At 39.6% G+C, this 16,334-nt stretch overlaps 1 protein-coding gene across 7 annotated transcripts in view; it reads right to left on the bottom strand.

Moving 5' to 3' along the window:
* The window catches only part of SYNJ2 (synaptojanin 2), a 70,120-nt gene that overhangs the window by 44,404 nt on the left and 9,382 nt on the right, over positions 1-16,334 (bottom strand). For 5 of the 7 annotated variants that reach the window (XM_072035947.1, XM_038177450.2, XM_038177451.2 and 2 more), the window contains exons 2-4: positions 11,079-11,165; positions 2,552-2,822; positions 128-353 (exon numbers count right to left, since the gene is read on the bottom strand). In XM_072035947.1, the coding sequence (XP_071892048.1) occupies positions 128-353; positions 2,552-2,822; positions 11,079-11,165 (584 nt within the window). Of the gene's footprint in view, positions 1-127; positions 354-2,551; positions 2,823-11,078; positions 11,166-16,334 lie in introns of those variants that run through there. The other 2 variants (XM_072035949.1, XM_072035948.1) reach the window with 1 other exon arrangement.

Here is a 16,334-nt window from a genome sequence, read left to right as displayed (position 1 = left end):
GTGCAATAATATTTTAAATAGTCTTGGGGGAAAAAATGCTGAACTCCTTTAGTTCTTGTTGGAAACCCTGTCCCAGCTAAACTAGAGTGGAGTGAATTATTCAAGGCTATTGGATACATTTGCTTACCTGCTCTGTCTCAACGAAGTTAGACACATGTCCATCATCATTGACCCCTCGAATGTGAAACCGGGCACCGGCTCGCTCACAGCTGATCCGAGAGATAAGGCAGGCTTTTGCCTTCTTGTGGGAAGCGTAAACAGTGCGAACGTCCACTACACCACAGATCACTTTCAGCAGCCAGTCAGAGCAGTTCACCTGGTAGTGTTTGAAGGGGACGTGCAGTAGCTGGTTCCTGTAAAATTCAACATCACACATATGGCATACTCAATAAAGCAAGACTGACAGGCATGGTCCCATCCCACAACAATCACTAATTTAAGCAAGCTTTTGCGATCCTTTTTCTGTTGTAGTTATACCTTATCCAAAATGAGGAAATATCAGTAGGAAATGTTTGTGAACTGCCACAATGAAAAGAGTGTGGCAAATTTTAATAGCTCAGCTACTGCCAAACTGCTTTCCTTGCCCCTCTGTCTTATAATTGAGCTTATGTAAACATTGCCTCTTTTAACTCCAGATGTCACAAAAAGTGCTATTGAGATTAAGAATGTCTGTTTTAACCTTCAATTTATTTTAAAATCAACAACCCAAGAAACCTAAAATGCTGGTCTCTTCTATTATGACTTACTCCTCATCTCATTTTTCAAAATGTGACTTTAGTCACAGATGAGGGTCAAGAAAATCCCTCTTATGATCATTTATTGCTCAACAGCAGATCTATACAAGACTTATTACATCTCTGGAAAACCCCTGAAGAATTGTTCTTCTAGAGTACAGCATTTCTCTGACAGGGTGCAAATCAATACTACATTTTTAAACTAAATATGTAACTAAAAAAAGCAACTCTAAAACAATTTTTGGTATCTCTTCCACCTCCTTTTCCTAGCTCTATTCAAAGAGCAAGTCCCAGTGAGGACTCAGACAAATTCCAGTAGATTTTTTTGTTGTTGCAGTTTGTTTAAGAGACAGGTTGCATTGCTTATAATTAAGGCTGTCTGAAGCTTTTCATCATGTAACCATTTATTCCACTGTTTGCTTTTTCCAAGAATCTGCTGCTCAGTTTAACATTCCTCATATCACATAAATCCCTCACAATTTTCTTTGGAACACCTTTTTGCCTTAAATGTGACATTATCACCATTCATGCCTGCTCTACAACACACAGGAACGTGGAAGCTCTTCATGAGGTACTGCTAGACTAGTCAGAAGTAGCAAAGAGAAGTTCAAATACTTATCTTCTGAGATGAAACATTTCAAAAGATGGGACAGGTAAGAGAGTTATTTTTTTGTTAAGAGATGTCACCTTAGGAGATTCTACACTGGAACACCGCTCATTTGTGCCACGTGTCAGACTTGACATGCTTAGAGCACTTTTTGAGAGGAACGAGTAATTAGCACAGCTGAAAGCAAGTTTTATTTATCTCCCTTCTGAGTGAAACTCAAAACTCTGTATCTTACCACTTGTAAGAGAAAGGTAGAAGGACTATTTAACCTGACTGAACTGCTCCTCTCATGTTTATTTATCACCCATTATGAACTTTTTGGACAATTTAATATTCACCTACTTTAGGCCACAAGACATATCACACATTCTAGCAGTACACCCACATTAAACTTGGGCAGCTATTTCCCACCTACACCACCATACAGCCCTCCTTTGTTTCCAGTACAGCTATGTTTCCTGCGTACCTTTTTGTTTAAAATAAACAAACAAACAAATCTGCCAGAACTTGTAAAGCAAACAAACTGAATTACTTTAATGGGAACCCACCTAATAGAGACAAAACCCAGCAGTTGTGTTTTCTTTTCCACTTAAATAATATTTACAAGAAATACTTTTCCTTTGCTTTGTAAGCACAAGAAAGTAAGAATCGCAAAGCAGTGGATCACTGGAGTTTCCTTCTGTGCAACATACGTTTACACTGAGCTGCAAACATATTAATATTGATGCTTTCAACACAAAACTAGGGCACATTATTGAGATATTGAAATGCAGACTTTAAACTCACACTCTTTTAAAAAATAAAAAATAAATGTCTACAGATGATGTGATTATGAACGGTTCAAGTGCAGGTTACTGTTACTTTAAAAGGTAACTTTTAAAGCAAATTATTACCACAAGGGAAACTATTCACAACACATAGAGAAACATTTCTGCACTGTGAACAAGAAACCTTGTGCTTTCTTTTTAAAAACACACACACACACAAAAATCCAGTTGTAAGAACTGCATTTCACTGTCAGATTAATTTTTGTTAAATAGAAGCTACCTTTTTGAATTCAGTAAGGCCACAGGCCCTGTAAAGTGACATGGCAATGAAATGGAAGGTGGCACACCTGGAATACACCTGTTCATTTCTCTCTGAGGGTGTGTGACCACTAACATACGGATGGAGCTGACAGAAGACTTTGGTACAAACATGCAGTACTAACCAGAAGAAGGAGTTACCAGATTCATAGTGGTTATCACCCTGCTTCTGAGCTCGCACAGTCAGGTCAAAGTTTGAGCCTGCATTAGGCCAGGAGAAATAGAACATCCCAGAGTTCAGTATTTTCTTCAAGGCAGTGACGCGCTCCTCTTCTTTTGTTTCTTCCTGGAGAGGACAGAAATCTGTTGCAGTAATTTTGTAAACTTCAGCGTCCAGGATTTTTCCCACCGACGTACAGCCTGTCACCAGGACCAGAAAGTGCAGCCGAGCGTTACCTAGAAGGCGATAGTTACAGAAGGGTTACAGGAGGACACGGGCTTTGTCATTTCCAATCAGTCCTGCCATATGTAATGCTGACAGGGCTCCAGCAGAGGACAGTATCTCTGCTTCAGGAAAAAGAATACAGAATACCACAAGCACATCACCAATGCTCATTGACATTTCTGAGATCCTTTTGACTGCAGGTAAGTGAGAAAATTTGCATAAAGATCCACATATTTTCACATTTCTATCCTTCGCTCTATTAGAGTGCATTTTTCCCCACTTAGTGTGAACTCTGTATTGGATCACTACTCAAAATCAGATTTCACCCCCTGGAGAGCGTACATTTTTCACTGGGTTTGATTCAAGGAAAAGACAAGAACTCTGTTCAATTATGAGATAAATTGTGACCCTCCCTATGTATCTTTCAACTGACTTCTGAATTTTACAAATATAAAGCACTCAACTTTCTTCCTGGTTTCCTCTTAAACCAGCCATGTTCAGCCACTCAAAAAGTTTCAGTATTATCAGTTCTTGAGATTTTACTTTTTTGTGTCACAAAGCAGAGTGTATGCAATTAGCCGACAACCTCAAGCATCATTAGAAACAATTCTAGCTCTCGCCATTGTGAAGGAAAGCATGAAATCACAAAGCAGCTGAACTCCAGAGCCCCAGAACTAAAAGACAAATTTTGGAGCTTGAGAACACCGCCACCACCAGATTTCTAGTACACGGAGGGATTTCAACCTCTGTTCATTCTCCCTGAAATGATACAGCAATCGAGAAGCAGCAGAACGGCTGTTCTTACAACACTAGTTTTACTTGGAAGAAACTATTTGATTCCTCCCCCAATCTCCCCATGGCAAGGGGGCTGGAATTAGATGATTGTTCAGGTCCCTTCCAACCCAAACCATTCTGTGATACACTTGAACTGGTCTCATACAGACACAATGCCATTGTAGGCACTCCAGTTAGCAGGAAAAGGTAGGAGTGAGTCAAGATTTATTGCTTTGCCAAAGCAGAAACAAGGTCTGACCTGCCAATAGCCTGTCACCGTGCCCTCAGGGCATGCTTTGTAGGACTGCTTTTCAACACTCCACAGTGGAAAAAGTCCAAAAGCACAGAGCAGCTCTCACGCAACAACTACTTTGTTCCTGAAACATCAGCAGGGGAGCCCTTGCTTCCAGATCGCAGGTGGGCTACAGAAACTGAAGTCGGGGTGGTTTTCGGCAGGGCCAGAATATTTGTGTAGGCACATGGAGCTGGACAGCAGGACAGGGTGGGAGGTTAGACCTCATTCATTCTGTTCTGCTGACTTTGGTTTTGCATAAAGCCCAGTGTAGGTGGTGTTTATCAGAAAGCTTTGTTCACCACATTTCTTTCTGTAACAAGGGGTTGCTGTGTTCTCCTTGGCTTCAGCGACCTGTTCTAGAGGATTCAGAAGAGAAGGAGCGGGAAAGTCGACATTAAAATAGCCAATAAATACTAAAACTTAGCACCGGTGGGCTCATTATCTGTGGTTCTATCCTTCAAGGAGCTTGTAGCCAGAGGGAAATAACTGGGTCTAAACAAAGCAATTCCTTAGTTTAGGAAGGCAGTGTAGGAAAAAAGCACAGCATGAGGGAATAGATGAGCAAATCTATACGTAGATTTGATATCACCTTACCTAGAAGCTTGCTAATCCCTGGCAGAGACTCCAGACTCTTTTCACTACCTCCTCCACTTATTTACTCACCCTCAGAAAGGGAGTCACATTTACGCACGCAGAGGTCCAGCATCTCTCCTCCCCCAAACCACTAGCTACTGAGCTCAAAAATAGAAATCACAGCTAAGGAGCTGCCGCTTTGTCCCTGATGCGTGAGGAGACCAGCAGCTTTCTGAGGCTGTGACAGTCTTCCCTGCCACCCTGCAGTAGCCCCTCACATCCACAGAGTAACTCCACCTGCAGGACTTGGAAAGCAGTAGCAAATTATGGAGAAGCCTTCATCCTTCACCTACTTTTCATGACACCTTAGAACTGCGACAGGCTGGCAAAGGAGCACAGTGTTATTCCTCACACTTACGACCTAGAACACTAAAATAAAATGGGGTAAAAAGGACAAAGGGAGAAAAAGTTGAAGAAAATAAGCCGAATGGATTTAAGCTACAACAAAGCTAGCCTGCTCTGTCCTCCTAGACTGCTCTGTGAGCTGAGGTGGTGTTAAGATCATTTCAACCCCTTTGATTTGCTTAAACCACTCCGGCTATGCTTATACGACAGCCAGAATGCAAAAACCCTACAACATCACAGCCCCAGCCTAACACAAATGTCTCTGACAGCCTCAGAAGAGCCCCAAGCCCCCCCCCCGATACCACCTTCACCCCAGCATCCCTGAGAATCAGCCGAGGTGCTCCCTGCACTGTCCAGGTGAGGAAGAGCCTCACATGCTGCCCTTGGCATAGGGAGCATCCTCATCCCAACATCCTACTGATGGTGCTCAAACCTTTGTCCTGCCCCTTCTTCATTCACTCCTTAGATGTAAACAAGGGACCCTGAGCAGAAACAGGGCTCTGGTCAACCTTTCCTGTTCCTAGAGCATCACACGACAACATCAATGCTACCTAAACACTATTCAGCTATCCACCTTCTAACCATGTCTCCATTAAACCCTAAGAAATTCCTTATCACTAAGCTATGCAGCCGTACACAGCAAAATACAGCTTTCCTCTGCGCTGCCTTCCTTGCCAGCACCTCAGTTTACACACAGGGGTCTCTTCTTTCAATCCCCAAACTTCTTCTCACATTCTTGCCCCTGTGTTTCTCCCTTTGACCCAGGCTGCCAATGTTTTTAAATATCCTGATAACCGCATTGGACGAGTTTATGATGGAAATGATAACCAAGCTATGGCCATTCATGGTTTCACTGAGGCATTTTCTCAGCTATAAAATGCTGTTTCAAAGGAAAAACAGAAGTGTTATATTTCCGAACAGTCCCTTGTATGGCAGAAACCTAACGTTACCAGGCATAGCGCAAATGCATCTGCTTATTTGTTAGTCACTGAAAGTCTGATTATCATCATGGATATACTAAAACAATCAAACAAACAAACCAATCCTTTTACATCTAAATTTAAACTTTAAAAAGTCACTGTGGTTTCTTTTCTGGTATGTAAACATCAACAGGCCATAATATTTCCTGTTGAAAAATAACTACTTAACATGGAAACAGAAGTATCAACCACAACCCTACCTAAATGCAATTAAATTTACAGGGGGAAATTGCTCCAGCCAGGACAGGCGCTGTTCCTGGTTTAAGTAACTTCTGTAAGAAGCAAAATAAAATTGATTTTCTAAGAATTGCACATGCTAAGTTCTTTGGTAATTGTTCATTCAATGGAGGGAAAATAACATTTTTAGCTGACAGGAATTCACTGAAAAATTCTTTTAGTTCCTACACAATTCAATTTTATTATTCAGTAAATCTCACAAAAGAATGCAAGAAATTGCATTCCCGGCTTCCTAAACCCTCCCCCACAAAAAATCTCCTGCTCTCAACATAACGTGAAATTTCCTACGGTATCAGGATTTGTGAGGCCACAGCATGAGAAAGAGAGGATTTTTTAAAAGAATTGGGTTTGCTGAGCTAACTCTGAAAATATCACAATTTTAATGAAATAAATAAAACTGAAATACCCAGACATTCCTTAAAGCTAGAAGGTATTTCCCCTTAAAACAGCCAAGACTGTTCCATTAATTCCTGCAGCCTTAACTTTTTCAAAACTGCAGCTCACTACCATTGCATTAAGAATATTACTGAAGTTTCCAGTGAAGCTCTTCTTATGCAAGTAGCACTTGAAGTCCCATACTAACACCAGTCACTACAAACATACTTCCTACAATCCAGTCAGATCCACCTGGCAGCAGCATTATGAAGCACATATGGGGCTACAACCTTTGCAAGGAGTTAAACAGCATGCAGGGTATTTATGTTTGTTCTGTCCAAAACATCAATAGCTGAATGGATTTTTAAAAAAATGGGGAGGGAAACCAAAGCTTCCTACTCTCAGGAGATCCCTGTATATCTGGACCAGGAGGCAGACGAAACTCCAGTCTTATTTCTTAAAACAGAAACCCACAACTGTTATCACAAAATAAGTAACTAAGGATACTGGGAGGAAATTTATGGTAATTTTTCCTTGATGTCAATGTGCCATACAGTAGCAGAAAGCATGCTGCATACAGCTGACAGCTGCAAAGTGCACGCTAAGTGGGACCAGCACTAAGGTCAATGAAAAATATCCCAGAACACCTTTTTCCTGTGAAGTGCTCGAGGCTCCAGGTGTGGCTCCTACCCTTGACTTTGTACCAACAACCATATCAGCTGTGGACTCTTTACTATGTCCTCACCTTAGAAATCAAATATCTTTTCTTTAAAATATCAAAACAAAACACCACCTTTTGCAAGTAATTTAATGTACAGTCCCACTTTTTATTAGCTTTCCTAAACTTTCACATGGATGAAAGTGATATTTAGGAACATAAGAATTGCAACAGAAGATCATAACTGCAGAAATGTCTCTCATTTCCTTGGGATACTATCTTGAATGTTTTAAAGAAATCTCTGAAAGAGGTCAGAGCAAGAAGTGAAGTGCTCCTTACTGCCCATTCTTTCCATAGCAATACACCTGTGACAAAGCAAGATCCACTGAAAGTGCTGGAGAAAAAAAAATGTTTAAAATTTATTTATGGATAAAAGTTTGATCTCAGATATATGGATATAAATGTTCATGTATTGTGAACAAGCTCATTATTTTGCCCTGCTACAGCTACAAATCACCACTACCATCTGTAAAGAACCCTTTCAAAGAAATGTTAGAAATGTATTGTTCACAGCAATACGCACTGAATGCCCTTTCATTGGGTTGCGCAAGGGAGGCAGAAGAGGGAGAATATTTGGCAGAGAAACAAGACGAAAATAACTTGTATCCTTTCTTCTTTTCTGAAAGCTCTTGTGAAGCCAACTGCCTTAATGGAAGTTCAGCAAGCCTGCCACAGGAAACGTGGTTCTGGTACGCCACACCTACACTAATGAGCTGCAGCTTCTGTATTTAACCTGTCTACATGACTCCAGCCAATTGTTTCCCCTGCACTTGATGGCATGACTTCAGAGCTGCCCGTTATGAGCTACAGTGAAAAGGCAATATCCAATTCTTATTTTGTCCTTTTTAACTGTGAATGTTTCACTCCACAGCCTTTTCCTTTTATAAATGAATCCACTCCAATTTTTATTCCTTCTCCATTCCAACAGCCATGCCATTTCCTTATGTTCCCTCAGCATGTTCCGTTTCCACTGCATTTCATCTTCACTCCCCACATATCTCCACTTCACTTTATAGTCCACTGAAAAACAGTTTTCAAAAGTATTTACGCCTCTCAGCTCCCTTCAAAATTAGCCACAGAGCAAAGCAGATAATCTGATTCTAAGCAACAGGCTGAAAATCTCTGAGGAAATCTATAGCAGAATCATAAAAAGAACCAAGATTTTCCAAACTACAGTTTTAGCCTCAAAAATGCTCTTTCTACCTCTCCTAACTAAAATTATATATTAGGAAATGATCAAGAGGAATAGAAAACAGGTACTTAGTTGTCCTTTTCACCTTTGAGAATTCTTCCCTTAGACCATCAAACACATTGTATACACAAAAGCAAGAGTATATACAGACAAGTTAATTCAAAGCGCCTCCCCAAATACAGCAGCTGTATTAAACAACGCAACCTACACAGTGATGTTGTCAAAATACTGCTTTATATACGAACCCCTTCCTGACATCACAGTGTTTAAACCAAATGCTGCAAAGTCAGCTCTTAACACTTTGCTTAAAATGTATTTGCCACTGCAAGATCTTCTTTGGCAGCAAAACCTTGGCTGAGATACAGCTCCGAAACACTGTACAATTCATTCTGCTGCCATCCATCTCACAAAAGAAAGCAGAAGAACTTAGTGAGTCATGTTAACAGACAGAAGTACATAGAAGTGAATGTTATCACTGCTGGGAAACATTAACTTTGTGAGTCAGCTTCACATATTTCATCTACTTTCTCGTGAAAAGCATGATCTATTCTGGCAAGCATACTATGTGATTTATTTGGATTCCTAAGTAGCGATATTTACAGATTAATTGAAGTGCTCAGGGACATCTTTCATGTCTTGAAAAAGTCTCCCCTTCTGCTCTACAAATATGCTCTTTTAATATCCCTGTGGAATGTACTTATACAAATATTTTCACTTAATTTAGTACTTATGATCTGCAGGTTTCCAGCTGTAAAAAGAAGACTAGTGATACTTCTGGCCAAAGTGTATCTGCTAACTGATGGTCAGTGAAGAGCTGGCCAATTATGCCCTCGTTTGCATAGAATATATTACCTAAGAAAGCAAAAAGTTATATTACATATATATATTTGGTAGCGTTAATCTTTTCTGTAAGCAACAGCTAAAGGGATGGCGTATACTTACAAGCAAGATGGAAAAACTAACTGAGACTGTGAAAAAATTGGGCTACTTCTTTACTGGTCAAATAGCAGGCAGGCAATCATCTGTGCTTTTTTAAACATGTTCAGCAGCAGAAAATGTTTGCTTACCTTTGCTTACCATTACAGCATGACCCTCCTGACTTTTCACTCAGTCAAAATTAGGAGCTGACCTCCAGCAGTAAACTTTTTTTTTATCCAATTACCAATACAATTTTAAACAATCCTTTCCAAAGGAAGTCCTGTACCAGGACTTGTAATTTAACAGTAGGACAAGACAAAGGTACAGTGACAGAGCTCAGAGAAGAAAAATCTCATGCTTCACAGGCGCTGAAGTTAAGCAGGCGTTGTTCAAAAAGAAGCAAGGACATGGCAAAACAGAAATAGAAGGAGAAAAGAAGAAAATATAAGGCTGAGTATATTCCATAGCCCAACTGAAATAATTCATTCTAATATGAAGACTAAAACCAGATATATTTAGTTCACATCACGTACAAGAAACTACTCTCATTTGTAGCTTGAAGAGCTTGACTTCAATAGCTGCATTCCTTTGCTATTACAACAGGATTAATTAGACTCCTATGAGGAAAAACAGGTCCAAGTGCCAAGAAAAAACAAACACAAATCCTCCATTTTTAATTGCATTAACAAATTGATATACATCTCCATAGAAATGCCTAATTAATTCCACAAGAAACAAAACAAACAAAAAGCCCACACTCATTTAAAAGACTAGACGGGCCTAGAGTTACGACACAGAAGTCTTTCAGACTGCAGCCACCTCTTCAGATCAATCTTGCATCATATTCCTTGAGCCATAAAATGGTAGGTGAGCTATGAAAAGATACACTTACATGTACTGGTCTAAATAAGCCAGTGCTTATAGCACCGTTGCCTTCGGCAGATTCCTTGATTAAGTACTAAGTTATATGAAAATCAATCTTGTCATTCCTCCAAGTCAAAATTAAGGTTTACTCTAAGACTATGAGATCAAGTCTTATACAGCTTTCCATAATGAACGCAGAAAAAGTTTGAACTATACCATGTTTTAATACCACTAACCTTTTATTTTAATGTATCCTTTTCATCACTGGATTTGATGTCTGCTGTGCAAGGTACTATTACCTTTGAATCAGTGACTGCAGTCCTGTGCCTAAAACATGCTATTTCCATTAAAATTCCTGTAGGCAGTGTAATAGCAAATCCTTTGCTAAATCAAGATTCCCAAATTGTATAGAAAATTAAAGTAATGACAATAAATATTGCTTACTAGTTGAAGTTCAAGGACTGCTTCTGCAAACCTTTTTCCATGTGAATTACAAAATTAATGGGCATTATAGCAAAGACTAGGAATCTGCAGTTTCAGGTGGCAATGATTAATCACTGTTTAAATATGATCCTTCAAAAAAAAAGTGAGAAACCATAGTTTGCCTTGGACAATTGCAGTTAAAAAAAAAAAAAAAAAGAGAAAAAAACAATTATCTTCAGGCAGCTATGAATGTCAGACAAAACAAAAGCAAAAAAAAAAAAAATCCAAAAATGCTTAGACTATCACTTGGCAGTATGCTTCTGGCACAGCATAGAAAAAGAAGTAGATCTCTTCCAGACTACACATAACAAGCTGCAATTAGCTTTGAAATGTTAAGGAACTGGACAACTTTAGCCATTTGGTGCTACAGCATGCCAGCATTGTCTGGACATTTTTATAATGATTTATCTCTGATTCTGTGAAATAATCTTAGTCATACAGATGGTCACTTACCACATTTAAGCTGAAGCTCTCCTAAACAGCCGTAAGCATCCATGAGTTTTTCATATTGTCCTTTAATTGCATCCTTTTCTTCTGGAGCTGCAATACAAAACAAAAGACAGCAAAGTTTAGTGTTCTGGTCCTTATCAAATCTTAAGAAATCTTAAGATTGCTATAGTCTACACCAGTCCATCCCAGCTGATCTCAGTCAGAAAACAAAATTACATAGGTAGGGTTAAAATGCTGTGAGAACACGACATGTGTTGTTTCAGTGTTTAAGAACGTTAAAAAGCAATGGGACAGAAACGTATAGCCTCTCCTCCCACCAACCTAGAAAAAAGAAGGGCACGCACTACCTTTCCAGGACACATAATTATTAGTAATGCCCTAATTCTACAGTGGAGATGTTAGCAGATGCCGTACCAGTTTCAGAATGTATAAAGAAATGTATAAACACATTTAAACTTCACACGGTTCAAAAACAAGAGCAACAACAACAACAACAACAACAAAAAGTCTGGCCATAAGCTAAAATATAATACATCTTTTCCTGATGTACAAGAAGAGATGGTTTCTGTTTCCAGATTCTCCCAGCCTAATTTCAAACAGAATCAGATTTTTTTTTAAGCAAGATAATATAATTTGATATAGGCAAATTGGATGTTGATTTTAAGAGGAACTAAACTTATATCTCAATCAAGTAAGAACTGTTTAAAAATAAATAAATACAATCAGAGGATCAAATGCTGTTGTAAGATTTATGTATTTCTGCAATAACTGACTTCAATGGGCATGAGCTGAACACTTAGATTGACTGAGTATTAAGCCAGAACATGGCCCAAGCTTGTACACTGCTACTTAAGGCAAAAATAAAATGCTTCCTGAACCAGTAAGCCTGCATTTTGTATATATTTCCTAACGAGGAGCAAATTTAGCCTCATGAATGGGTAAAACAAGACTGTGACCCTCAAACATCCATTTACTTCTTGACTGCAAATAAACAGAAACATGGTTCTTTCAGAGGTTAGCTAACACTTTAAAATCTTGTGCTCCTTGCAAACTTCAGCAGTTAAAAAAATTTAAAACCCCCTGGACGATAAATGACAAGCTGAACTGCTCACAATGGATGACAGTAAACAAAGAAGCAGACTTTTATTTACAAATATCAAGAGACAAGTAGCTCAGTGAGAAGCATGGAAAAGAAATAAGTATCTCATCTCTCTCTGACATTTTGAAGTGAAGGCAAGCACACTTCTACTTGCACAATTCCTGTAGAGACCTTAGTAGAGGCAACCCCCAAAGGAAATGAAAACGCATTTGTCTCTGGTTTTGCATCTGTGTTGAATAAGGAAGAGTTGTTAATTCTTTTCTCAATTTTATTTTTGCCACCAGACTTTCACAATCTGTTTTGCTTCCTTACAAACACTGAGTGAATCACACAAACCCAGCAAAATGTTGATACCACACACGCCAGTGAAGTAAAACATAACCAACAGGAAGCAAATAAAGGGATTTTTATTGTTTAATGTAAACCTCTGGACAGCAACAGTTCAAATATTCAGTAAGAGCATCTCTTAAGAGCTGAGACTCTGAAAGCTCACTTCAGACAAAACTTCTGCAAGGACAGTTGAGATAGAGCGTCTCACCAAGAAATAAAAAAGATTGTCAGGCCTTCCTTATATATTAAAAAAAAAGGCAAAAAGAGGTTAAAAAAGTAATGTCTCTCTCTCTCTCTGTCATATTCAGTAACTAGAAAAAAAGCAACAAAAATATACTGATATTTTTCTTTAATTTGTTCTCCTCTTTCAAACTCTATAGTTTGAAAGAAAAAAGAAAAAACATACACTAAATTCTTGCTCCAAACATTCCACTTTTAGGAAGAAATAGAGAATGACAGAAATAGTGAGAGATTTAGATCTCAGACTAATGCAGGACCTTGCAAACTTGCAGGCTCTGCACAACCTGAAAGCATTTAAGAGACATCTTGAAAGCACAACGATACTCTTCAAAATAAAATTACCAGTTGGAAAGCTGGCCATTAACATGCCTGGTAACCACAGGATCCAAAAGAACAGAATTTGTGGAAATAAGCAACACAAAAGTCATGCAGCTAATGGCAAGAAGCACCTGACACTGGCATGTACAGAAGCCACCAAAGTTTCCTTGGTCAAGGCAGCAGCATCACACGCACATCAGCTCTTGGCACGGCACTTCTCCAAGTGCACAGACAAACAAACAGCTGGGTTTTGCCGACAGTGGTACAGAAACAGGCTGTGTCCTGGGCAGACCAGTTAGAGGAGGATTTACCAGCCCAGCAGCATTGGTCAGGGCATCAGTACCAGAGAAGCTGCCTGAAACAGAGGAGCTGGCTCCCAGTGCAAAGTTCTGGGCTCTGCTGCCTCTCTTTCTGGCCACCATTTCTACCATATAGCAGATCCTGTTGTTTATTCTGGGGTTCATTTTGCTCCCTGAAACAATCTGGATTCAGAAACCAAAGAAGACACAAAGAGATCTTCCCCCAACCACCTCCATGTGTCCCCTGGAGAGCAGCGTGCTCCTCAGGCCTCACCCAGCAAGCAGACAGCCCACAGTATGTCACTGTGCAGAGACCAAATTTTGTGTGGAAAAAAAAATACAATCTGTTATAGAAACTGAAGACTCCAGTCCCATTATACACCCAGGTGCTTCACAAACTCCTGAGATCACTTTGATCACTGCCCTTCTGCTTGGGCCAGGGCCCAGGCCTCGCGCAGCAGGGGTCAGGCACAGTGCCCCCTGGCACGACCTCCAAAATGGCCCCTCGAGGCCTGGAGGGCTCGTTCCTCCCTCGTGCCCCCCAGCTCAGCCCCATCTCACTGCATGCCCTCATGGTGGGCAGGTCAGAGCACAGTGCCTTCCCTCCAAGTGCTGGGGAGCCCTAGGTGGATCCACACGTATCCCAGCCCATCTTGGTCTTTCTGGAGGGAGGAGGAGGGAGAATCCCCAACAACCACTATAAAAAGTGATACACTGACAGGATGACCAAAGCCTGACTTTAAAGGACATTACACGTGGCTTGAGCCAGTTTCATAGCTTATTATTAAAAAGAACTATTTTAAAATCTTTAAAATTTCTAAAAGAAACCTCAAGTTTCACCAAAACCTGGCCTTACGCATCTCCTAGACCATTTGCAAGCAACACTAGGACAATAGAGACAGCATCAGAAAGCGAGTGACTAGAAACAGAACAACGCTAGCCTATGTGCTATTGCCTTCACTGAACAAAGAGCAGAGTTCAGGGGAAAAAATACTACAGGATTGTTGACACACAGAGACAATATAAAACATATTGGACAAGGCTGAACAATATTGTAAATACAGCCTTAGTGACAACATTTGACAGCTGGGTATGTCCCAAGACAAAGCTCTTTTCTTATCAGTAACAAAAAAAATATTTATGTGTTCTTCTGTTGAAGTTTCCATTGTCAGAGTTTTCATTCTGTAACAGCTTTCATAAAAGCCCTGAAATGCAGAGACAACGAGTGCCGTCTGCTTAAAAATCTCGGATGAATAATGGAGGTCTAACTACGTTCTACTCACAGGTAAAATCCTTCCTTTTTCAAACAAAAAAAGATGGAAATATATATATATGTATATATATATTGTTAATGGAATTGGGTGCTACAGAAGTTATTGAAATTCACCACAAAGATGTCTACTTACAAGCTGAGTTTTACAAATACACGGTGCATTTGTTTATTGCTTAATAATGGCTTCAGGTACTACAGAGTACACCTGGTAATTACCAAACTTCGCTAAAAGCTTCCCACTAATACTTTTTAGCAATCTTTCCTTCCACTAAACATATAATTGAGAATCCACCCTTCTGCACTAATTACAACCGTGTTGTGTGTTCATAACAGCGTTAGAGAACTGCATGCTGCGTGCATTCCTCAAGCGCTTTTTTAATGTTAATTATTTAAAATCTCCTGATGTAAATTATATATAAGGTTAGCATCTTAGGTGAAATTACTAACTTGCAAAACAAAAGGTGAACAATAATTCAATCAAAACAAGTTATAATAAACTCAGCTGAAAGTGACCTTTTTCCAAGCGTAAAATGTTTCAGAGCCAAAGGAAAACACCATGAGAAGACAGATACCTGCTATCCAAGCGTGACTTCCTGCTCAGACGGGCTGCAAATTCGATTTAATGGCTAGCAGGAACTGGCTGGGCATATGCAGTTTCCTTTATCCAACCCTTAATTAGGGCTGATCTCCCAGGCTTCAGCAGGTGCCACCAGGGCTCTCAGATGTGGTGCCCAGGAAGCTCCACGACCGCAGGAAGGGGGCAGAGAGGTACCACCAGTCCAAGCCTAACATTAAGGACAGGCACAGGAACACCTACAACTTCCACGTAAAACCACAGAAAGAGCTCTTTAATAAAAAAAGCCTCGGACTGGTTTACAGATGCTGTCTCTCCCCTTTTTCTTTAGCCTGACTCTGTGAATATTTGGACACCTGCTTAGCCGTAGGTACAGCCATGCATACATGCTCTGAAGTGTTTCTAAGTATCTGTAGAGTCCAATTGGATTGACATGACAAGGTTATCAAGGAGCTTGTTTCCTTTATTTGTGCTTCTTTCAGCATTTTGGTGGCAGAGGTGTGATTTTTTATGAGAAGGAATAAATACATAACCGAACAAATTTTGTACAAAAAAACACTTAAGTAAAAATTGTTACTATGTCCAGCACCGTAACATAGAAATACATCCCACGTCTGGTGTTATATGAGTTCATATCATTAACTTGCTTCCAGCTCCTGTTTTCTGTCATCCTCAGACAAACCCAAAGCACTTTGTTGTATTTTCATTTACGTTCATAATCTTTCACTGCTAAAGTCTTCCCATCCACATCCAGTCCAAGCTAGGTAGGCATTGTGCAAGTCAGGATGGATTATGTAATAGCATACACATCGAGCAATACAGGGTTGGGAAGAAGTCTGTGGGCAGAGTTACAGTTCAGAGAATCTGGATATTCAAAATGTTAAGCAATATATTTACCATATATATTTCCTAGAAAGCGTATTTTTTGTCTGCTTGAAAACATTGCAAAGAAATCAAAAAAGGGGCATTTTGGAAAGCTCAGCTCACCGGCTTTCTATATTAGATTGAAAATACTGATTCTAGTAAGGGATTATGTTTTCATACCTGTATGTGAGTATATTTGTTCACAGCCAAAGAAGAAAGGACTTAGAAAAATAAAAATAAAAATAAAAATAAAAATAAAAAT

Source organism: Anas platyrhynchos, chromosome 3 (genome assembly GCF_047663525.1).
Source record: "Anas platyrhynchos isolate ZD024472 breed Pekin duck chromosome 3, IASCAAS_PekinDuck_T2T, whole genome shotgun sequence".
Classification (NCBI taxonomy): Eukaryota; Metazoa; Chordata; class Aves; order Anseriformes; family Anatidae; genus Anas; species Anas platyrhynchos.
The sequence above is the reverse complement of the archived record's forward strand: the minus strand, read 5'-3'. Positions and strand labels throughout refer to the sequence as shown.